At 37.7% G+C, this 24317-nt stretch overlaps 1 protein-coding gene across 1 annotated transcript in view; it reads left to right on the top strand.

The window, feature by feature from the left end:
* Positions 1-24317, top strand: part of LOC140305675 (voltage-dependent T-type calcium channel subunit alpha-1I-like) — a 119164-nt gene that overhangs the window by 70290 nt on the left and 24557 nt on the right. Inside the window, exons 17-28 of the mRNA XM_072384632.1 lie at positions 1024-1124; positions 3453-3576; positions 4335-4403; positions 8878-9056; positions 11278-11404; positions 12139-12264; positions 13248-13337; positions 14634-14826; positions 15899-16050; positions 18005-18114; positions 19906-20039; positions 22239-22309. Of these exons, the coding sequence (XP_072240733.1) occupies positions 1024-1124; positions 3453-3576; positions 4335-4403; positions 8878-9056; positions 11278-11404; positions 12139-12264; positions 13248-13337; positions 14634-14826; positions 15899-16050; positions 18005-18114; positions 19906-20039; positions 22239-22309 (1476 nt within the window). The remainder of the gene's footprint in view (positions 1-1023; positions 1125-3452; positions 3577-4334; positions 4404-8877; positions 9057-11277; positions 11405-12138; positions 12265-13247; positions 13338-14633; positions 14827-15898; positions 16051-18004; positions 18115-19905; positions 20040-22238; positions 22310-24317) is intronic.

Below are 24317 nucleotides of genomic sequence, written 5' to 3'. Positions count from 1 at the left end.
CATGAGGCAATTTTTTTTCTTGCTTTTTTCTTGGAGGTGCTGTTTTCATCTTTTTTCTCTTTAAATTACTTCAACAATACTCTATATCTTTAAAATCAGGTTAGATACTTGGCTAGGTTTTCTTTATGATTTTAACAATGTGCTTTGAATCAGTATGACACAATACTATTACTCTTCTTACAATCCTTTGGAGACTGGGAGTAATTTTGTAAGCCAGTATTCTGGTATATCTGCAGCCACTCATGGCGCAATCTCATCATGTTAACCCCTATTCAACTGTGTGGTTCCCACCACAAATAGCTGGAGCCCATCTGGTCCAACCAAATTTATCTCTGTGTCATCTTAGTAGTGATGAACCTAAGTACTCATCAGTTATTTAAAAAATACTCTTTGGTTATTTATTGGGATAGTCATCAGGCATCGATAGATTAGTTTTTAATCATTTTTACTGAAGAACAAACAGAGTTTCAGGTTAGGGTTAGTGTCTTTCACATTGACCTCCTTGGAAATCATAGGAATACTTGATTTTTTTTTTCCTAAAATGTTTGTTTTTGTTCGTCAATTAGAAGAAATGCAGTTATTGCAAGATGATGCAATGATTTTACATTTACACAGTCCACAGTGGTGTCTTAACTTGTGTACTGCACTTAGATGTGTGTGTTTTTGTTCCATCATCATCGTTTTTTTTTTTTAAATTAACTTTAAGGCTTTTCTTGTGAATTCTTGTGAATGCTGCATGTTACAGATACATTGAAAATATTTGATATCTTTCACAATGGTACAAACTACAGAGAGACAGTTGCAAACCACAACAAAGAAAACTCACAACAAGTCATAATCACAGAGGGGAGTTCTGCAGAAGAGAACCTTCAAAAATGTTATAGAAATATGTAGAAAAAAATGTATAATATCAAACAGGTATACATATATGTGTGTGTGTTTAATAACTTCTGAATAGAGCGGTATTCTGCTGTTTTCTCACCCAGTTATGCACATTTTTCTCAACTCTTGTCTTCCATGAAGAGTTTGTGCTTCCGTATGCAGAAGATGATGGAGGTGTATAAGCCAGATTGGTGCGAGACCAGAGAGGACTGGTCTGTCTATTTGTTCTCTCCTCAGAACAAGTGAGTCAACAAGTTAAGATTTTTTATTTTTTATTTAAATTAAAATATTTTAATTTATTTTTAATAACAAAAAATATTTAAATTTATCCCTGAAAAAAAAGCATGTCCTTTCAGTAAAGATGAGTCGTTGAATATTAACGTTAACTTGATTTTGTATATCTACATTATTTGTCATTGCACTGTGCATTGCGTCCAATCAAATTTTAATCAAACATCGTTGTCCTATGTGGCGTGGAACAGCCCAAATAATCGCCTCATTTAGAATTTGAATGCTTCAATGCAGCGACTAATGAAAATGCCCTCAGTTCTTTGTAGGGAGAATTCATTTCAGCCACACTGGGTATGAATTCTTCTTTTGATACTGTAGCCAACTCCCTTCAGTTCAGATGAGATGCCATACAAACTTTGGCAGCAACACACCCCAAAACATCAAAGTATTGTTAAGCACTATTTGTTCTGTTTTGTAAGGTGAGGTCATATTCTATTCTTTGTCAACTTCAAGATCAAAATATTCAACATGAAATGTCGTGTCTGAATGTGTGCCACACCAACGCAATCCTCGTGGAGAAGATTTGAATTTTTTTTATGTTAAACTTTGAAATATACTCAGAGATATTTTCTTATAGCACTTGTTGCTCATTATTCAAAAGACTTTGATGCTCGAAATGCATATATAGACTACTGTGTAATATAGAAACACTGGTGGTTCTCCGCAGTAACCGTAGGAAAAGTAAAGCTCACTGACTTTTGTTCAAGCCAGCGGTAATTGAGTTTAACGAAAGGTGTAATTGCTACAAATGTAACCTGTCAGTAGGAAAACAAAGTAATATAAGACATTTTGATTCATACTTGTGATAATCCGCTCTAGCTTCAAAGCCTCTATGTTCAGCGTTGAAGTGTAAACATTCCAAGCTTTGTTCAGGTAATATGGAAGGACAGGGGGCTGCATAGTCAATCACATTTGTCTGTTCACACAAAGAAAACAATCTTCAGCTCTCAGATAGCTTGATAAAGTGGTTGCGCTGTTCATTTCTCACATGGCATTGCTTTGTTTTTTTTCTCTCTAGACAGTGGAGTAGTCTGTGTTGTATTTTTCACCTTCCCTCTATTCATTGCCGGTTTACAAAAAAAAGCCCCTGAAAGAAACATGAAAGAAAAATCACTCAGTCATCCTCTCGCTCACTCACCCGATTCCCTGCGTGCTGATAGGCACTTAAGGGAAGCCAGGCCCCAGGGCTATGCTTTGGCATCCTGGCAGGTGCCATCTGTCAAGCAGTGGCAGTGTGTCTGTGTGTGTGCACTACAGTTAGGCCATATCTCCAGTAATATCATGTCGCCTGTTCGTACATGTGTTTGGATGGCTCTGCATATGTGAGTGTGGGAGTGTGTTAGCATATGTGCATCTTTGCCTCGTTTATGCCTAATTCCACTTTATATGCTAACTTTTGTGTAAACATATGTGTATGTTTGTGTGAACTCTAACACGTCAACCTAGGAGGAATAAGAAAAAGAAAAGCAACCAAATTCAAGGAGGAACAGGCCAACATAAGAAGTTGCATTTCAGTAGGGATAAGTACCCAAGCCATTAGATCCACTGGTCATGATCAATACTAGATTAGAATTATAGATAAAGGGACAGCGTTGGCAGGTCTGGAGGAAAAGCAGCAAGATTAGCTCATTGATTTCCTCACCTGGAGAGCAGGTGCTGCAGTAGGTATATTCTGTTCCCTTTATAGTCGGCAAATGTGATGTGATGCGCAAGAGCTTCGCTCAGGAGCAGACAACTGCCTCTACTTTTCCTGGAACTGACGATTTGACAGCAGTCGCAAACGCCTGAGGTTGTTTAAGTTTATTTGGTCCTCCCAGGCGCCTGCTGTGCAACCACTTACTATAACGAAATGTTTATTTTCGACCTCTGTGTGCCAGTTGCAAATGCCTATGCAGTGTGAGCAGTGCTTTCACTGAGAAAAAGAGAAAAGTTAAAAGCAGATTAATAAGCAGAAAGGCGTATCGGTGATATAAACGCCAACTCTGTGGAATGCAAAGAAATAAATGTTTTTTGTGTTTTTCTCTCTCTGGTGATCATGCCCTTGGGTTCAGACGTTTGCCTTTCGACAACTTGTGTCACATTCCATACAACAAACATGTTATTGATTTAGTTAATCATGCAAGGAATCTAAAGCCTTTCCTCTTAGGCTGATTGAAAAACCCTTAGCTACTTGGGATATTACTAAATGAAAACAAACCCTGAGAGCGAATTTGTGAACAAACGTTCTTCTGCATATCTTCAGCTGACATCTACCAACCCTTTTGTTTCTCTCAAATCAGGTTCAGACTGCTCTGTCAGTCCATTATTGCTCATAAGCTCTTCGACTATGTGGTCCTGGTCTTTATATTCCTCAACTGCATCACAGTGGCTCTGGAGAGGCCCAGGATTCTGCAAGGAAGCCTGGTATGAACAAGGATTCCCCACATGACTTATCATTTTGTAGGCACTGAACATGTTTAAGAACAATCTACAATATATGGTAATAACACCCAGTGTCAAAGTGTAAAGTTACCATTTTGAATATCTGTAAATTATCACCACATGTAATGTCAGAAGTCAAACACTGTTGACACACCAGCAACCTTTTGTAGATTTTGTTGCGGAATTCGTCATGTTGATACATACTGAAATAACCCACAATATGTAAGATTACAGTCTGAGGCAAAGTATACCTGGTTTACAGAAATGAATGCTGCCAATATTTCATTCAAGTGATTGAGCTCAGTTGTAAAAAAAAAAATGAAAATACATTTCCCTCATGGTCAGGCTAGCATTTAAATAAATTCTGCCACAGAGGCAATTTCTGCAATCAAGCAACACCAATTTTTTAATTTTAAGCATATTTCAAAGCATGTAATCAGATTAAATTAAAGTTTGACGTTTCTATATTTAATTTGGAGGCACAGCCTCATTTAAATTGATAACAAAACACAGACAACTGCAGTCAGAGAGCTTCTGGAAAGTGCTGCAAAAGCCTAAAACTGATAGTTTGTCTTGACTCATAGCCTGCTCTGAAGGTTCTGAGGGGCAGGAAATGAATCAGACTTTCTTAAACAGATTTGTTTTTCTGCCACAATCTTTATTTCTTATTGTTAATCGTTCTCTCCTTCTTCTCTGCCTCTGTAAAGCTATGTTTCTTGTGTCATGTCTTTTTACAACAGGAAAGACTATTTCTCACAGTTTCCAACTACATCTTTACCGCCATCTTTGTTGCTGAGATGACTGTCAAGGTAAAAGCAATACTCGTGCATCTCATACTGTATATCCAGTAACTCTATTAGCTCTTCCAGTTTCCCTTCCCTGCAGTTGTTGTCACTTGTCCTTTTTAGATTTGTAGTTTTTGTCTCATCCATTACTTTTCTCCTCTTTTTCCTATGGTGTGTTCTGTCTTGTTTCCCTTCTCTCTCTTTATCCATTTATCCATCCATTCTCTTTTTGCCTCACCCCTTCTTCTCTCTTATCTGCATTTCTTTTCTTTCATCTCTATTGGCCCCTCCATTAGATCTCCCTCCTCCTTGTTCTCCTCCTTACTTTTTTTTTTTTTGCGTTTTAATCAGTTGCACATTCGCCATTTGTAATGGGCAACGAGATAATTAAGTTATTTCGAAGACTATCGCTCTTCAGTTGGCCTTTAGCATCTCCTGGACTTCCCACCAATAAACACACATACACATACACACATACTCTTTTTAATCCATGAATCTGCTCCCTAGAAGACATGGCATCATCCATTATTAAGGCCCCCTGTGTCTTCAGGCTTTTTTCACACTGGTAGAAATCCTATGTTGATTTATTTATGAGTAGGGATAATGAAGACATGTTTAGTACAATGATATGTAGCTCAACCCAGTTCTGAGGTGGTGCATAGTTCACATGTGTACAGAAATGCAGCTGGCCCCAGGTTGTCTCTTTCTTATAACTGTCTCGCCTCTTTTCTGCTTCCATTTGTAATTTCATCCAATGATCTATATTTTATTCTAGTTATCTTTCCTCATGCTGCTTCATTTGCACGCTCAAATGCCATTCCAGCACTCACCTATTGCTCATAATTGTATGTCTAATATATGAAACGCAGTGTTGGAGCTCTAACTACGTCAGTTTAAAGCTCTGACAGTTACAGTTCAGTCGTTGCCCTGTCATTGAATTATCAAAACTCATGGGACTGATCTTTGGTAATTTGCCCATCTTTACATATTTTTCCAATCGTGTTTGTTTGGTAATCATACTGTTTATCATCTTCAGAGTAGCTGGAGCAGTATCTGCTATGTAGCCCAAAGCATAGATTGGATAATAATATAAAAGGGATGACTGAGGAGGCTTTGTTTTGTGATGCCCTCAGTCGGAAGGTTTACAGACGGTAAGAAAAATATGAAGAAAAAAAAAAAGAAAACATAACTGTCATCAACTTTCAGCATTAACTCGTATACTTACTTATTATTTCCAAACATATTGTCAAAGTTAAACTGGTGGTAGTTTGGTTACTTTGATATAGCAAATACTGAAAAATACTCCATAATTTACTTTCATTCTCAAGCAGTTTATCTGGCAACATGGGACACCTCTCTTCTGATTATCAGGAATAACAAGGAGATGCATAGTCAAACCTTTTTTCTGTTCACTGTGAGAAACCCGCTTCCGGTCTCACAACTTGCTTGAAAAAGAGGTGGTACTGAGTAAAGATCCTGATTCCCTGCTGTGCTGTATTTTTTCTTAATACTCTCTGATTTCTAGACATATGAAATATATCCTTCTCATACCTTCTCTTGCTCTCAGTCTTCTTCTTTGAGGCACAGCTGCCTGATTTCATTCAGAGGAACTGTAAATAAGCAACCACACTAAGAAGAAAGAATTTAGTCTTTGAGAGACATTACTTCAAAGATGAGGACTATTCTCATCAGCTGTCCACTCACACACACACAAACACACACATTCCCAGTGTGCAGAGTGGTAGGGATCAGTGTGAATCATTAGCTGCACATAGTAGGTCTGACCCTGACTATCTGTCATCATTCACCTTCATCCTCCCTTTCTCTCTCACACAAAGGAAGGGTCTTGTTTTCATTGCTTTAGACATTGTTTGTTTTATGACACGATTATTGAAGTTCCATCTGTTGAACCAGCTTGTTAACGGTAAAGAGAAAAATCTGTCATTTTCAAACATGCAATTATTTTCCTTTCCATTACTTATAAGATAAGCACAACAGTGTCACAGTTAAACTCATATGGAGCAAGAACACCAACTGATAAATAGATACACTGGGTTGTAGTGCTAGAAATATTACGACACAACTTAAAAGTACTTGTATTTGCCAGCTAACGAGTTGAGGTAGATTAAACCTACATTAAGCTTACCCTAAACCAGCCATCTTCAAGTCTTAAAATGTGCTGATTCATGTAATGGGCTTTTGTCAGTGACTGTATTTTAGTTCTATGGAAACCATGACTTTTTAAAACTGTGGTATACTTTAAAACCAGAAACCGACCGTGCCTATATATGAGTATGCTTTGCAAACTAAGTATTTTAGCAGCTGTTTCACTGTTTTGAATGAGCTTACTTTGTTATCATACCCAGTTAATAGTAATATTCAACCATTTCCTATATTTTCCAATCTCTGTTTTTCTTTTTCTTTCCCCAGCTCTTGTCCTTTATCTTTGGGGCCGTTTCAAGCTAATCATGCACGAAATAGCCAGAGACAATTATAATTTTTTTCTTTAAAATTGCCTCACTATGTACAGCGACTGAAGTCCTCATCATGGAGTCCTTTTGTTTTGTATGTTTTCCAAGTTATTATATTTTAATCGTACCAATAACTGCTAATGCTTTTTTTTCCTTCTTTTTTTCATACATGTCATCGTGGCCTGATGTTCAGCAATGAAAATAACTAAATACATGGATAACTTCCAGTAGGACTTTATCTAAAGAACTGTAGACACAGGCCCATTAAAAGATAGCTTTAAAAAAGTTTAGTGTGAACCCATCAGAGGTCATTTTTAGTATTTTTTTAGTCAGTTTGTCAGTGTAAGCAGAAAAATTCCAATTTTAAACATCAGATCCCCAAAATGCTGCAGCAGCAAGTACTGTAATCAATGTTTTCTGAAAAAACCTAATTGCAAATGGAGTTTGAATTTAATTTAAAATTGAATTTATTGTGGCATATTTACTCTGCCAGGTAGCTGAAAGCTGGGATTGTGAGAGAAGAAGGGTCAATTTTGACACTGTCGGTACTGACCTGCTATAGATTCCCTATGCCTCATGCTTTATCAGGGTGATGTGTGATCCTTTTAATTGATGCCCCAAGGTATTCCTGTAGTTCCAAAGGAGATTTAGTGCAGACAGTTGCCTTAATTAACAGAACAGACATATCATAACTCAAAATATGACAGGCCTGCATTTCTTTCTGTATCAACAAATTTGGTAGCTGCAGTTGAGAATTTTCTGAACTTGTTCAATACAACTTTTCCCCCACTAAATGTGATGAAGCTTTTATGTTCAAATATGATAAGGGGTAAGTAAAACGTTTTTGAGCCAGTTTTTGAGTTAGCTTTTCCAATTGTCATTCTGGCCTGTATACATGGGGCGGCTGATCAACCAGTTGAGCTACATGACACCAGTTATGAGTACAATAAGTGTCTTATATCCTTAGAGCCCTTAGACTTGGTAGACTTTTTTAACAGTTGTGAACTCTGTACTGACTTAACATGGATGTTTTAGAGGTGGCTTTAGAGGTGTACAGTCGTGTATATTTTGCATATTTAGCCTTTTCAAAATGTTCTATAAGTTTTTTTTTAAAGAAATTGGTAATAATTTAGTTTTTTATTAACTCTTTGCTGATCAGATTAGTCATATTACTCATCATCTATGTGATTAGAGGTAAACCAGAATGACATTAGCACCCACCATGACATGAAAGTGGAATGAGTTGCAGGGGGATGTTGCGTCGCTCCTCCCACCTTTGTCATGACATTTTCTGCAAAACAAAACAGGCAAACCTGCTTCATCTCACAACTTCTGCTTTGACATAAAAACAACACCGAGTTATATGTGGTAAGTGTCAGATGAGAGTGCACGTCATGTGCCTTGCAGCTTTTCATTCAGCCGCCCCGACTATTTCTGATCTCAGAACTTGCTTCTTTTCTTCTTTTTTTTCTGAGCATGACTTCTTTTCTCTAACTGAAATTATGAATCCCCCCCCCAAAAAAAACCGTGAACTCCTTTTGTTAAATTTTAATAATCTACATTTCTTTCATGTGTGGTACGGTAAGCAAGTCCAGTGTCAACATTAAAAAAAGTGTAAAAACACATTTTTCACACATTTATATCCTTCATTTGATTTTAAACCTCTGTTTTTCCTCTTATGCTCATTACTTCTTTTTTTAAAACCCCAACCCATAACCATTTTTCATCTTGTTGTTTCTTCTCACTCTTTTTTGCAATCATTTACTCATAATGGACATCAGTAGCTGTTGCTACTGATAATTGGAATTGTAACACTTAAAGCGCTTGTTTTTAACCTTTAGTCACACTCCTCTCTACCCGAGTGACTTTCAAATATCCCCTCTCTTTACCTGCTAGGATGCAGCTGATATCAAATTGAATGCCTGTGTGAGAATCTAAATAGCAATCTGAATATCAAAGCGAGTGCATGTGTGCCTCTGGACACTGTCTTTTACCTCACTGGAATCTGTCTCCCTTCATCTCCCCAGGTGGTGTCCATGGGTCTGTATCTAGGGGAGACGGCGTATCTGAGGAGCAGCTGGAACATTCTGGATGGCTTCCTGGTCTTCGTTTCCCTGATTGACATTGTGGTGTCCATGGCGGGTGGGGCTAAGATCTTGGGGGTTCTCCGTGTCCTCAGGTTGCTCAGGACACTACGTCCTCTCAGGTTAGAGGAAAGAATGATCATGTTTTAAATTTTGGCCTCTGCACAGTCAAACGGGAAAGATTTGCTTCAGAATTAGATCCCAAAACTAGAGCCACTCTCATGTGTCACTCAGATGAACACAAAGGTACATTCAGCAGCTAGATTAGCATAAACACTGAAGATAACTGCCCAACAGCACATCATCCTTCTGAGCAGTTGCCAGGCAACGTGCGGAGAGTCCAACTACTAGTCCCAGCCAAGCAAGCGATAGTCTGGGACGTAAACCCTCTGTCAACCAGGAAGCTGTCCATCCATCCATTTATTAGCTTTGCCCACTTAATCCTTTGGAGGGTCATGAAGGGCCTGGAGCCTAACCAGCTGACACTGGGCCAGAGGCAGAGTTCATCCTGCCCAGTCCATCCCCAGGTCAACACAGAGAGAATAGTCTGACTCACCCAATGTTAACTGTAATACCCTGTCAGTTAGCTCCTTATTTCAAACAGTGTACCCCCCTTCAGCTGTGTTTCTGTTGTTTTTTCCTGCCTTCAGGAAAACGGCAGCCTGCAAGATGAAAACTTTCATGCTAAAAATGATATGTGGTTACAAAGATTCGGATTTTGCAACAAGGTGGCCTGGGACTTTTGAAAAACTGTTTTATAAATCTGCAAAGATCATTTTTACATTTACTGCACTGCCCAAGATGATTTTGATTAGCTGGAAAAAAGTTTCTACAGTCAAATCAAAGTCACCGGAACGCTGGAGTGTCCATACAGTATGGACACTATATACAGTATATACTCCACACAGACAGACCCCAGCAGTCCAGTAGTTTTGGGTCAGGGATATTTCTCCTGCAACAGTGTTAACAACTTTAGCAGCATTCCATTGACAAATATTCTTCACTTTTGAACTTGAATTGTTGGATAGATAAAAGAGAGACAATATAATACCCATTAAGTCAGCGTTAGAGGTGCTTTTAAACGAATTTCATTTGTCCGGATGTTTTTAAGACTAGTTTCATTCTGTTTCCAGCTAGCTGCTTACATAATCTTTATGCAAGTGGTACTTCTTCTCTCATTGAGCTCTGTATCAAACAGAAAATACACACATTTTTCCAACAGTGTAACTATATTTCTTTAAGGGTGTTAGTCCCTAGAACATACATGTGTGTATTCTAGTCGTTATTTATAACGCCTTGAAAGACACAGATTGCAAACAGTGTATTCAATGTATGAGTTTACATTCACTGATTTTTCTGCTTGTATAAGTAGTAGCAATTTAAAGAGGGAAATTGTGATTTAGGTCTTGAAAGGAAAGCAAGAAGTATGAAGCAGATCGGTCCCTTTTTAGTGCACAAGATTACTTGATGTACCAGCCAAGATACTAATGGACTAGAGGCCATGAATTAAATGGATCTATGATAATTTCAGGGTTTTTCTCTCACTGTTTATCCTTTTTTTAAGTGCTGTACAACTACATAATGACACCATGTTCCAGTTCTACTCATCTCCCTGGACTTTTCCACTGGGAGATGAGTAGAACCTAACCACGCCTAACTGAGCCTAACTGAGCCAACTGAGCTCACCTGTGCATCATTAGTCTTCCACTCTCCAAGCAAACCAGTATATAAACTTCCCCAGTTCATTCACTCCTTGTCGGATTGTCTTTGCTGTGCCTATGCAAGACCTTCCAGCCTTTTCCCTGGTTTGATCACCTGTTACCCACTGTGCCTGTTTCGGATACATCCTCTCTGTCTACGTCCCGGTAAAGCAACCTGCCTTCTGCCTCTGACTATCTGCCTCTGAGTATTGCATTGTGGACTTGTCTCTGCATTTTTGGAGCTTCTGTGATTTTGACTGCTGGCTTTCCTCTGTTGGCCTGTTTCAACCTGTGGAGTTTTCTGCCTGCTTGTTTTGCTAATATTTTTTGGACTTGTTTTCCTGCTCCTTTCATTCACAACTGTTGTCGGCTATAAATTATATTGAGAAATTAGTCAGCTTGGCAGTGTGCTGCAATTGGGTCTTAACACCTCCCGTTACACACCAAGTGAATGCATATGAGTCAGTACTTTCATACCCAATCTAATAAAACTGTCCTCTTGTGTATAATGTATCAATTGTTTTTGCTCTTTTTTTTTAAAAGAAAAAAAAAGTTGGAGCTGACATACTTATGTTCTACTTTGAATTGTAAGTAAATGTTCTTTCTCTTGTTTATTATTTCCCTCACTCCATATGACTCTCAGGGTGATCAGCAGAGCTCCAGGACTGAAGCTGGTGGTTGAGACCCTGATCACTTCCCTCAAACCCATTGGCAACATTGTACTCATCTGCTGTGCCTTTTTTATCATCTTTGGCATTCTGGGTGTTCAGGTACAGTCGATTTCTTTGCAAATATTTCACCATGCTACCAAAAATAAAACTCACCCTAAAATAATGATAGACTTTTCTGGAGAGGGCGTCGCATTACTTAAATATCTAAAAGATAAGGGACAATTTCATCGAGACACAAACAAAGTAAAACAATCTAGATAAATCTTTCCCAAGCGAACCTCCTTCACTGGATTGTCCAAAGTGATTTCCCAAACCAAAACAAGCCAATAATATCCAAGTCAGTCTTCATAATACTCCCACACAAGACCATATAATCACTGTGTTGTACTCATTAATTTTTTCAACAGGCACATTCCTAGGTGTAAACATGTAAAGCTTTGTTTCAGTTTCATGAGAGAATTCCACATTTTCTTTTGCATCTTGTTGTCAGTACCACCCTGTTCTTCTTCACCTCGTTTCACGTTATCATTCTCTCCGCATCCACTCTGTTGCATCATTTTACTCTTTGATTTGTTCTAATGTGATTGAGGACTTAGAACCTCTTTTCTTAGGTGGAGGAGAGCCACACTGTTGTTATCAAGTGTTTTTGTAATTTTCACTTTGGCACCATCCGCGCTCTCATTACAGACACTAATTACAAGATCACTTCAAAAGCTGCGTGAAAGAAGAGATTCAGCACACAAGTGTTATCACAGCTACATCAGAATCTTTGTCTGACTGTTTTTGTCACTCACCTCTCTCTCTGTGCTTGCATGTGTGTGTTTCCTTCCAAGCTCTTCAAAGGGAAGTTCTACTACTGTGTGGGATTCGATGTGAAGAACATCACTAACAAATCTGACTGCCTGGCTGCCAACTACCGATGGGTTCACCACAAATACAACTTTGATAACCTAGGACAGGTACAAGAGGAAAAAATATATAAATCTTAATAACAACAATTATAATAAGAAGTCCATTGTCATAGAAATGTTTGATTATTCACAAATTGCAACACAGTAAACAATGAAACTGCATGTACAAGTTACAGAGGACTCAACTCTATTCATGTATGTAGCATCTTTCTTACTGGCATGTATATCCGAGTGGTTCATAAAACATAGTAACGAGGAAGAAGAAAAAGAAAATGCAAACATTCCTACATTAAAAAAAACAAAACAATAATACCACAGATTCACTCAGATAAATGAAAATCAATGCGAATTATTTGGCAACAATTTCAAAGTGTGAAAAAAAAAAAGTTTTTAAATGACATGCAAAATATAAAAAAGAGAAAATGACATACAAACCATTGTTTGTTTTTTAAGTTAGCATTTGTCAATGTCTTCTTATACAGCTGCTTGTTTTTTCTGTCACAGAGCCATTAATTCTTTTTTCTTGCACTGAAGAGTAAAAGTCTTTTGTACTTAAAAACTTTTTTTTTTTTTTTAAAAGCCTCATTAAAGCTGTAGCACGTAATTTATGTACAACGATCTGGCCGGCGCCTCAATATGACATACAGCACAGTGTAACCCTCATTTCCTGTGTGCCAGTGCAGGAATGTCACGACACCAATTGCAAAATGAACAAATACTGAAAAGTACCGCGATGTGTTAGAGGAGCCGGCTCAATCAGCTTTGTCTCATCTCCTCTTGTAGTGCCTTGAGTGAAACGAATATTTATAGACATGTAAAAGTTATGCACTGCAGCTTTAATATTTTGTTTGGAGGAAACAAAGACGTGTTTTTCTGTCAATGACACTGAAATTATTCTAACGAAAATATTGATCAAAACCATGTTAAAAGCTGTGCAAAAGATAGACAAATCCCAACATAGATTTGATTGTCAGGGTTTGTCTGTATGTTTTCTTCATACATGTATGTTTGTGTGCATCTGTGTCTCTTAGGCCCTTATGTCCCTTTTTGTGCTGGCATCAAAAGACGGCTGGGTCAACATCATGTACCATGGACTGGATGCAGTGGGAATTGATCAGCAGGTAACAACAAACCCCTTTCTGAGTTTAGGGCTTTACAGTGTTAGCAGACTATGAAGAAATCTGTTGCTACATCTTCCTACTCCTGTTCGGGAATCCCACACTTTTTGTCCAGATGGGAGATGAATTCCCTCCTTCTGCTTGGCTGACTGTCCTCACAGTTTGATGTCCCCTGAACTACTCCAGGGAAGCATTTTGGGAGCATCGGTATCAGATCCACTAAGCACTTAAAATGTCTCCCAAAGAAGTGTCGACTTTTATTCCACCTTTATCACAAATATCCACTTTTTGATTCATTCTCACGACTTAAATGAAATTGTATGAATTAATGTTGTCTAGAAAAAGCACCACAACTGTTTTGATACCATTTTTGTTGTCACATTGTCATTTTTATGGTCTTATTTTCAGATCACAGCATCCGTATCAAGCTTTCCACAAAGCTGCAAAATATAGCTTTGTCACCCTGACATAGAATAGGCTGGTTCAGAATTTAGAACTAATTAGTCCTTAATCTTGTAAATAATTACACACGTCCTCACAGAACGTCAAAGTCCACTAATATAATGTAATTTAATCAATGTAATGGCTACAACGTGAACATGTTCCCTGTGGAAAAAGTTTATTTGAAAATCTGTTGAGATTGAGAGCATGTATTATTCTGCACAAGTCCGTTTCTCCGCCTTAGGGATAGACCTTGCTGCAGTCCAGCACCGCACTGAGAGTGACTAATCCCATTTACACTCCGCCCTGTGCTTTCAACACCCGAATTGTAAATGTGACTCTCCTCTCTGGCTTGATTACACCTGAACTTGAGTTTTTTTTTAATGACTCCCTTTATAATTACCTCTGCACCCAGTCATCCTCAACCTTTCTTCACATTGTCTCCCTCTTCTGCCTATTCCACTGTTTCCTGTCATCCTTTGTGCCTTATGGCTGCATCCAGATTTTCAGACTGTAATGAACATGAAGTGGCCCTATTAGAAAAGTGTGCAAGGGTCCCATGTAAATTACAAATGTTTCCCAGAAAGGACAAACGAGATGACTAGCCCCCTTTTTTCTTTTCTTTTTTTCTTACAGTGGCAATCAAATCATTGAGCTAATTTTATATTCACTTTTCTGGGTTTTACTTTCTTCAGTCTTTGTCACATAATGACTGGGTCCATCTTTTGTTTCTTCACCTAACATCTCCTGCCAGTCATCGTTTTCACTTTCTCACTTCCCTTTAAAAGCACCTCTTTTCTCCTAATCCTTTATCGTCTCATGTCTTTTTTTTCTCCCGCTTCCCGTCTCCTCCTTCAGCCAGTGACCAACAACAATCCATGGATGCTGCTCTACTTCATCTCCTTCCTCTTGATAGTCAGCTTCTTCGTCCTCAACATGTTTGTGGGCGTGGTGGTGGAGAACTTCCACAAGTGCCGGCAGCATCAGGAGGTGGAGGAGGCTCGGCGGCGGGAGGAGAAGCGTCAGCGTCGCATGGAAAAGAAGAGGAGAAGTAGGTCCTGGATAAGGAGAAAAAAGGAGAGGGAGTAGTAACAGGGAGGGAGTTGAGGCCTTGAGGTTGAGGAATAACTGATGAGGATTATTGATAAAAAAGACAAGAAAGACTAAGAAGGAAATTTAGGGCATATTGAAAATATAATGGAAAGTTGAGTACAAGGGAAAGAGTTACTGATAAAGACACACAGAAAGAGTCAAAGTAAATTGAGACAGATGAAAGCGTTGATGGGACTGATAAACCAGAAAAGAGAAACATGAGAGTGAGGACTGTGTGAGCAGTGGAAAGGATGATGCAGGGATTGGCCTGAGGAGAAGATCTGTGGAGGGGAGCAACAAATCAAGAGAAGAAATGTGGTGTAGAGGAGGGCATATATATATATATATAGGTGAAGCATTGCTTCAGAATATTTATAAATCTAAGTAGTAATATCTTTTTCTTGGATGTTTTATATCCCAGAATGCAATTAACTTCAGCAAGTTTGTCATGTAAAATATGGTTATCCTGGACTTAAAGCGAGATTAAATCCAACAAGGAGTGCACCCTTTCAAAGCTTCAAGTTTTCATTCAATATAACTGGGAATAACTCATTATTTCCATTCATTTAAAACTACTTAACCTCTTCTACACATTTGACAAACCTTTTTCTCTTCATATTACCTTCCAGTTCGGCTCATTTTTCACCTCTTTTGGGATAGATAAATACCGGAATAAATTGCCCTGTTTGCAACTTGCATTACTTTTTTGCAAACCCTTACTCTTCTTCCTTAATGACACATGCATTATAATCTCTTTCTTTTTATGCATATATTGAGAACAAATATTTGGGTGCAAAGTAAAAAAAAATATTTTATTTTGCTTTACACCATATATACTTATATACCGGTATTGACTTTTTTTCTTATATTTTTTTTACAATATTCCCATTTTTTAGCTTCCTTTTCTCTCCTTAGATAATTTTTTTTTACCTGCCTCTTCACTGATTCCAAATACTTGCTTGTCTTGTTTTTTAATTTTTTAATTTTATTTTTTATGTTCTGTTGTTTTCTTCATTGTCTTCTCTTTGCAGAGGCCCAGAAGCTGCCATACTATGCTTCCTATGGTCGTGCCCGTCTGGCTATCCATGCTCTGTGTACCAGTCACTACCTGGACCTAGTCATCACCTTCATCATCTGCATTAATGTCATCACTATGTCCCTGGAACATTACAGCCAGCCACAGGTGACCACACTTCTTGGTTTCTCAATGTAACTCCCACACCTGGCAAACCCCATCATCTTTGTGTCTGGATAATAGATGTAAATAATGTGGTTCCAAAGGAGAAGCTGATCGACTTCCAGAACAGCCATGTGTCAGAGATTTTTTTTTATTTGCACATGCACAAATATTTCTGTCAATAGTAAGTTAAGGGTAACAGCAACAGCAGAAAATTATTGTTTTATTATAAATTGCCTCAGATAGGCTGTGTCTGGAGGAAGAGAAAAAAACTTCTCTGAGACATGTTCACTTTGAAATCTTCTGAAAAAAGTAAATGACCAAAACATTTATCAAAGTGTTGGAATAAACACAGTTTGGCAGATTGGTGTGTAAGTTTAGTAAAATAATTCTCAGAGGGAGCGATGCCCTTAACCAATAAGCAGGGAAGGGTAACCCTTGTACTGATTGTGTCCAATAAAACACCCACATACAAATTCTAAAATGTAAGTTTAGCTGAAAGTGGTGGGTGGAGCCCGATCAGGCTACAGGAGCTGATCAATCAAAGCAAATTCTGTAGCAGCCTCCCTCAAAGCTTACCTGTGTATCCTGAATGAGTTGAACGGGTCATGGTTACTTCTAACACTTTGGAGATCATTCTCTCAAAATTGTAAGATTTTAACCTAAGTTGTTACATATAAACAATCTAGAAATGTTTGATTAAAAAAAAAAAAAAAAAAAATTGGCTCAAAAAATTTTGAACCAAATCTTCATTTTCAGGCTGTGTATGAAAACTATACTAATACTGACAGGCTAATTCAACTGTCTAACCACACGTCAGACTAGTCAAATTATGATTTTTCTTTTGCAACTTGCTCGTCCAGGAAAAGCAAGTTGTAACATCTGGAAGAACATGTTTCAGCTGCTTGGGTATAAAGAGACATTTTTACAACTTTGTTTTTTCTCAATCTGAGACAATTTGGTCTGAAGGAAATATCTGTGACATGCTTTGGTCAAAATGACACGAGACACAGTACAGCAATTCCTTTTCCATCCATTAATGACACCTCTACTCAAGAGGATCATTATAGGGTTATGAAGTGACCTGTTCGACTCTACTTTGCGCCTTTCTGTCTCTGAGTCGGCCTCTTTAAACTGCTTGACTACCTCTGATTTTTTCAAATGATGACAAATTTCAGCCAGCACATCAAATTATATAGAGTATTACATTTGTCTTCTCTTCGTATAAAAACAAGTTTCCCATTATGTTAAGCTGTCTGCTTCCTGTTTCCTACCTATGACTTATAATTATGATAATCTACCAGTTGACATGGTATTGTTCTTCTCATTCATCTCCCTAAAACAAATATTTGCATATTTGAACCTTTTACATTTCACTGAGGCTTGACTGCTTCTGAAACAGACTCTTATTAAAAATGTATTCCATTAAAGACTGGGAAATCATTAGCTTGATATGCGATAGTACTCTAGAGACTAAATATTTTAAATCCAAAATGCTATAGAGACGCCAATACAAACTATTTAAAGGGTAATGTTGTGTATTCTATTATGTGATTGAAGTCAGTCTGGAGAATTGCAAGCTTCTGTCCTATTTTTTTATTAGACTAATTATTAACAATGTGGTAGATAAAGATGTCCTTTGTTCCTCCCCAGAGTCTGATTTAATTTAGTTCTCCGTCTTAATGAAACATTGTACTATTAGAGGAGATTCATTGGAAAGATGCTTTTCACATTGACTAAACAGAACTGATCAATTCCCATTACAAATTGATATGTTATTTTATTTCTTCCACTCTTAACTAATACCGAGGTTCTTTTATTTACCTGAAAAAGAAACTACACAACAAATCTTTATTCTAATGATACCAGCAATGGAAAAGACGGAAGATATTAGATACATTTTACTGATGCTGCCTTCTCTTTCTGACCCGTGTGCCTCTTCAACCTGTGTTATTTTTAGTCTTTGGAAACTGCACTGAAGTACTGCAACTATTTTTTCACCTCCACCTTTGTGATTGAGGCCTCGCTGAAGCTGGTAGCCTTTGGCTTTCGACGCTTCTTCAAGGACAGGTACACTTTCAGCTACAATATATATATATATATTTTTTTTTTTATGTTGAAGTGCATAACACTGCTGATATCTGCGTTACAGGAGTTTCTACTTGCTGCATTCAGACAGTCATTGCACATTTAACGTATCTCAGTTCTGAAACAGTAAAAGTGGATGTATCTTGATGTACAGATGCTTTCTAGATGATTTTGACTATGTCAGACACACAATATTTGACAATATTCAAACACCCATAACATCAGGCTATTAGGAAAAATTTTCTCTCATGTAATAGTTTGGTAATCATCGGGAATGAGGTTGTTATATAATTAATTCTGATGTTCAGAAAAAGCTTATTACTTCTTACAATTGCTAACATCAAATGAATAATATGAATCTGAGAATGTTTCTTTCAGACTGCATCAAATGAGATTGTCATGTGTAAGTTATGATGTAATGTTGCCACATATGTTGATTTCAGCTATATAAGCACTCTTTATTAGGGCTGCAGTCACATTTTGGTTTATTATTCACTTTGAAATGGTAAACTAAATTTGGAAATTTCTTTGTCATTCTCTGTCTTTGAACACCAGTATAAATATTTGTTAATACAGCCAACACCAATATTTTACTAAACATGGTACATGTCATGTCTATTGAATTATTAGAATAAGAATATATGAGATGTACAAGGGCAGAAATCCATTTCCAACACTTTAACAATTCAATTCGGATTCGGATTGACTGAGTTATTCTCTCAGTCAAGTGTTCAAATCTGTTGCTTCGGTTTCAATGACATACAATACAAACACTAATTCTGGTGAAAGACAACGATCCTTTTGCTGCGTTTTGTTCCTGTGTCTGTTTATCCTAATTCTCTGTGAAGCTCTTGAGGTTCATATCTGATATCTGTTCCTGAAACTGCTTTGGAGCACTTATACTGCAGTTCACAACATCTGTTTCCAGTGCTGCACTGCACCATTTTGCTTTACAGTACCACATAACACACCACACTAAGATAACAACATACTTTCACCAAAACGATGTGGAGAAAAACAAAACATATTAAAAAAATCCCAGAACAGTGAAGAAACCCAAGACAGAGAGGAGGAGGGGAGGAAGTAAGGAAAAAAGTGTATGTAAGTAGTTTAGTTTTCTTTGAAACCATTCAATATCAAAAACTCAATATCACTGAGATTGAGTTTTTTTTTTTTTTTTAAGTCTGGTTTAACTTTAATAAAAATAATAACATAATATAACCTGAAGTAAAAGAATTTACCACATGTTGTATGGTTCTATATCTTTTGTTTTCCTCTTCTACCACCCCTCAAAACCCCAAACGTTGAAAGCAGCATTCCATGTTGATCACATCCCATGCTCAAAAACTAAATTGAAGGCGTACCCAGCGTACAAGGCCAGTTGTTAGCATGTGATGAGTTAGCAGTTAAAATGTTTTTGCTTGTAGCATTCCTAGTGTCTCGCTAATTGCCTCTAAAATGCAAAAGACAACATGAATTTAATTAGACGTTTTTTGCGACTGTAGGTTCTTTACATGGTTCTTCTTCCAGCACTAGTATAATTATTGATGACAGGAGCAGGCCTTTGGATAATTGTGTGCTGTTAGCCATTCCTTTTCCAAGTTAGTTGTGGGAGAGTCATGCAAATTATGCACAGAATCCATGCAGATCATTAATATTCATAGGCAAATTAGCATAACATAGACTTTAATGTGTTTGAAAACACTAGTGTATTTTGGCCAAGTTCAATATATTTTGCTACATTGAAAAGTTGCTGTGTGTTCCTGTGTGTAGATGGAATCAGCTGGACTTGGCCATAGTGCTGCTGTCCGTGATGGGAATAACCTTGGAAGAGATCGAGATCAACGCCTCACTCCCCATCAACCCTACAATAATCAGGATCATGAGGGTGCTCAGGATAGCAAGAGGTATACATGAGCACACAAAAGACAATTGTGGCATCTCATTTCCTACTAGCTTCTGTTGAGAAGAGGGCTGTAAAACCAAGATTACATGTTGTGCAAGTCTTTAATAACCTCAAACGTATTTCCTCATAGGGGAAATACGTTTTCACTGGTATTACCAAAAACAAAATGCAAAATCTGTGTGACCTGCTGCTACTATGTTTTATTTGCAGTTAAGACAAATAATTATTTTAGCCCAGAACTTAGCATCTTTTGCTAACACAATAAAAAACTTGCTCCTTGTGCATTTCAGTTTTGTTTTTTGTACTTTAATACTTTAATATCACATGTGTTGTTCATCTGAAGCTGTACAACTAGCTCTAAGAAGAGGTAAAACCAGTGTGTTGCAATACATAAAACCATATAATTTAAAGCAGCTCAACTTGCTGTTGTTTTTTTTTTTACATTATTGTAGGTGGTAAAAGTTGCCATGGTGTCGGTAATAATTCCATTTTGTTTCTGTTTATACGCCGGCTTCGCACAGTGTGAAGATTTGCATTTAATGAGCTCCAAACATAGATAGAGAAAAGGTACATTGTAAGAAGATATTACAAATTTTCTATCTTATGTACCTGTAAAATTGACATTATTGTTGGCTTCATTGGCTCTGAATAAAGGCAAATGAACACATCTTTATAAATGACTCGCATTTAGCCCCTTAGCTATTGCTTTTGGAGAAAGTTGAAGCAGCCCTTTGGGCTGCAACAATTTGTTTTAACTTCACACTGAGGAGGGTGAAGAGTAATTACATCAATCACACTTAATCCTCGCCCTCATACCATCACCCTCTGCCCTCCACTACGTTGCTCAGAGACCGCTGAGTGGACCCATGGGTAATATGCTAATCAAACGGCTGCAGCCAGTGCTAATTAAGAAGCAAAAGGAGTATTTGAGGGTGTGAGGACTACAAGTGGCTTTTAGATTTTTCTTTACCCTAATCATATTTCACTATTCTGTACGAGTGTTAACTGTGCGACCATGAGAAGCAATACTAAAATGTTTCTTAATCATCCAAACCTTTTTTTTTTTATTTACGAAAATAAGTAGTTAGTTTTTTAAAAACATTTTAAAGTATAAATATATACAAAGCTCCTCTGTTGGATAAGGACCTGGTTAATTTTCAACTTTAAATATGACAAAGCTATGTGTTAGAAAATGTACTCACCTTTAACAATACATTCTACAGTAAGCTGAAGTATCTCTGAGTCAGCAGTTGATTACTTACCAGTGTCTGCTTTGTCACTACCATCGGGTGTATCATCAATCATTCAGCTGGTGACTTTGCAATCAGGCCAATTGGTATTTAGCAAGTTATCTCATCTGATGACATCTGCAGAGATGCTGCCAGTTAAATAGAAACAAACACAAAGCACTGATGAACCTTTTCACCTTTGCCACGACAGAGAACCATTATGGAAGTCATTTACTGCAATGCCTCACAGGCTGTAGCAGTGTTGAGACTTATTTTTAACAATTAATGACCTAAAGTAAACCTTACTGTAAAGGTTCATTAGCCAGTTGAAAGTGCGGTTCAGGAATCTTAATGCAGCCAAGTCCTTGTACATCGTTAGGTTTCGGAGAAAGAGAATGCTTCTGAAAGAGCTTAGGTTTCCAACTGTAAATATACATATATATATATATTCAAGATTTTTCTTGCCAAATAAATGCAAATGTCACAAAAAGCTTTCTATTTTTAAGTAATACTATTGTAACCCTAAGCATACACTACTACCACCACATCCAACTTATCTTTTACACACATATGCATATCTGCACGATCAACCATCTGTGGAGTGTCCACATCCCAGGAGGTTATATTATCTGAGTGGCCACTGCTGCTGAATACACATGGGGTTTCTCACTCCACTACTGGTTCCTCCAGAAATTGGACCACTGGGAATAGTGGAGGGTCTTTGCGAAGAGACTGGAAACCAATTCAATCTATTGATTGTTCTGTCTCTTTCTCTCTCATCCTACTTCTTTCCAATCTATCCTTGTGGTGTATTTCTGTCTTTGATTTCACTATATTCTGCTTTTCGGGACTTGTTTGTTGTTTATCACCCTAACACACATGTCCAAAGTATCTCATGCTCATGCTGAAGTTAAAATTGTACAGTTTGTGCTGTGGTCACAGTTGATACATTGTCTGTGATCTCTCTGCAGTGCTGAAATTGTTGAAAATGGCAACCGGGATGAGAGCCTTGCTTGACACAGTGGTCCAGGCTCTGCCTCAGGTATATGTCACCCCACACACACATATACACTCTGAGCTTATCACAAGGACACCCAGGAGTTAATTAACATTTTCAAAATGATAAACGACTGGCATTGATAAATGCTTTGTGAAAATTATGACTTTCAGGAGGTCAAGTTATGACTAGGTTTTTTTTTTTTACCCCCAATGCCACAAACACCCTGCTAACTTTCTGCGGCTCCTCAGAGTCGAATGGAATAAGAAGTTTTCTGCATTCATTTTCAAGTTTTATTCCCACTGCTGGTAAGAAGTAAAGAGCATGACATTTTCTACTCCCTAGGTACACAAAAACACTGTTCTCAAGCAATTGCCCACATTCACATTCAGTTAAGTCTTGGAAATATTTGGAGAGTAGCACTTTTTTTTTTTTCACCAAAAAAACATTCCACAGTGATTATTGCTCACTCTCAGCTTCATTTTGAGGTACTTGCGTCCAACTTGGAGCAAGGGGTTTGTAGTGATTTAATGGAGGGCAGCCTTGCTTACGTTAATGTCTGATCACATTCATGAGGCAAACCACAGCAGTTTGTCACGAGATGGCGGTGAAGTGCAGAAAACTCGATAATATTCTAAAATGGTTACAGCATTTTTCACAAGATCTACTTTTTGTCTGTGTCCTTCCCCATTTCTTATAGCATTTGTTTACCCTTTTGCTTTGTCTCAGTTGAGACAAAGTTGGTTTAAACAGTAGTCTCAGCTTTCCAATGGACACTGTGACTTTTTGTGATGAACGTAGGTTCAGATGGAGTTGGTAGCAAGAGTTTTGCTTGTTTTGGTACAATTATTTTGAATATGGTCTAGCTGAGCATCATTAACTTGGAGCACTCTGTAATTTAGAAATGTCAGTCCAACACAGGACCTTTCAGAGATGTCACACACATTGCCATTTAATCACTCAAATGATGGCAGTGCTTTTAGTTGGTGCACTAAAGGCGAAGGCAGCTGACATTCTCCATCTACATTCCCAGAAATATGTACATGTTTTTAATGTAGCAATAAAAAGGTTTTACCCTGTGAGGCAGCTGAAAAAAAGACCTCTAAGGTTAGAAGCATGTGTCCTCTCAAATTCGATATTTCATCCATTTATCTGACAATTACAATTTTAACATGTCTGCCCTGTACACACTGTAACTGTTTCTATGGGGCATCTCCCACATGGTTCTGTATAACAAACTATCTGAAGCTTTAGGTTTGAATGCTTATATCCTTAGGAATTGTTTTCCAAGGGATTTTTCCTCGATTTAGTAGTGAATATGTGAGGCAAGCCGGTGTTTGCAAAATCCATCGAGGTAAGATTCAGTGGCAATGTTCGCTGGGAATTAAAGGATCCATCAAGTCTTCCAGTTAAAGTGACCCAATAGGTAGTTTGTTCATTGGCTTATAGGGGACATGTTATTTATTATTGAAATCATATACGGGGTGTCTAAAGTCGCTTACAACTGGGAAAACACAGCTCTGGCATTTTGAGCTGTTCAGATATACCGGTGAAACCTGTTGGAACAGATGGAACAGGTGCTGTTCATGGTCTAAAACAAAGTATTAGAGAATAAAATTTCCAATCAGTTATTTTTCTGTCAGGTTTGGTCTGAGCTCTCAGTAATATTGTATGTGAGAGCATACAGTAAATAGCCTGAGTTCCAAGGGTTATTAAAGCAACACTAAAGAAGTTTGTGAACCACATAACTATGTGCTTCTCATTTGGAAGTCATTTTGGGGCAAAAATTGCCATGGAGTGTCTGGGACTTCGGTTTCCAGTTCTGCATACCACCGTTTGGCCTTATGGTCACTTTATGTGGGATTTTTTTTTTGTTGTCTTTGTAGCCTTTACAACATTGGAACAATATTGTACATTTCCAGGGCTCATATTGTTCTCATTACAGTGATGTGACATTACACTGTCACCCTAATGGATTCCATTTTTACACTCTCATGGAATTGCTACCACAATCACTAGAGCTTGCATATTTTTTTATCTTAATTATAGGTCG

Source organism: Leuresthes tenuis, unplaced genomic scaffold (assembly GCF_036924035.1).
Source record: "Leuresthes tenuis unplaced genomic scaffold, fLeuTen1.0.hap1 SCAF_4, whole genome shotgun sequence".
NCBI classification, from domain to species: Eukaryota; Metazoa; Chordata; class Actinopteri; order Atheriniformes; family Atherinopsidae; genus Leuresthes; species Leuresthes tenuis.
The sequence above is the reverse complement of the archived record's forward strand: the minus strand, read 5'-3'. Positions and strand labels throughout refer to the sequence as shown.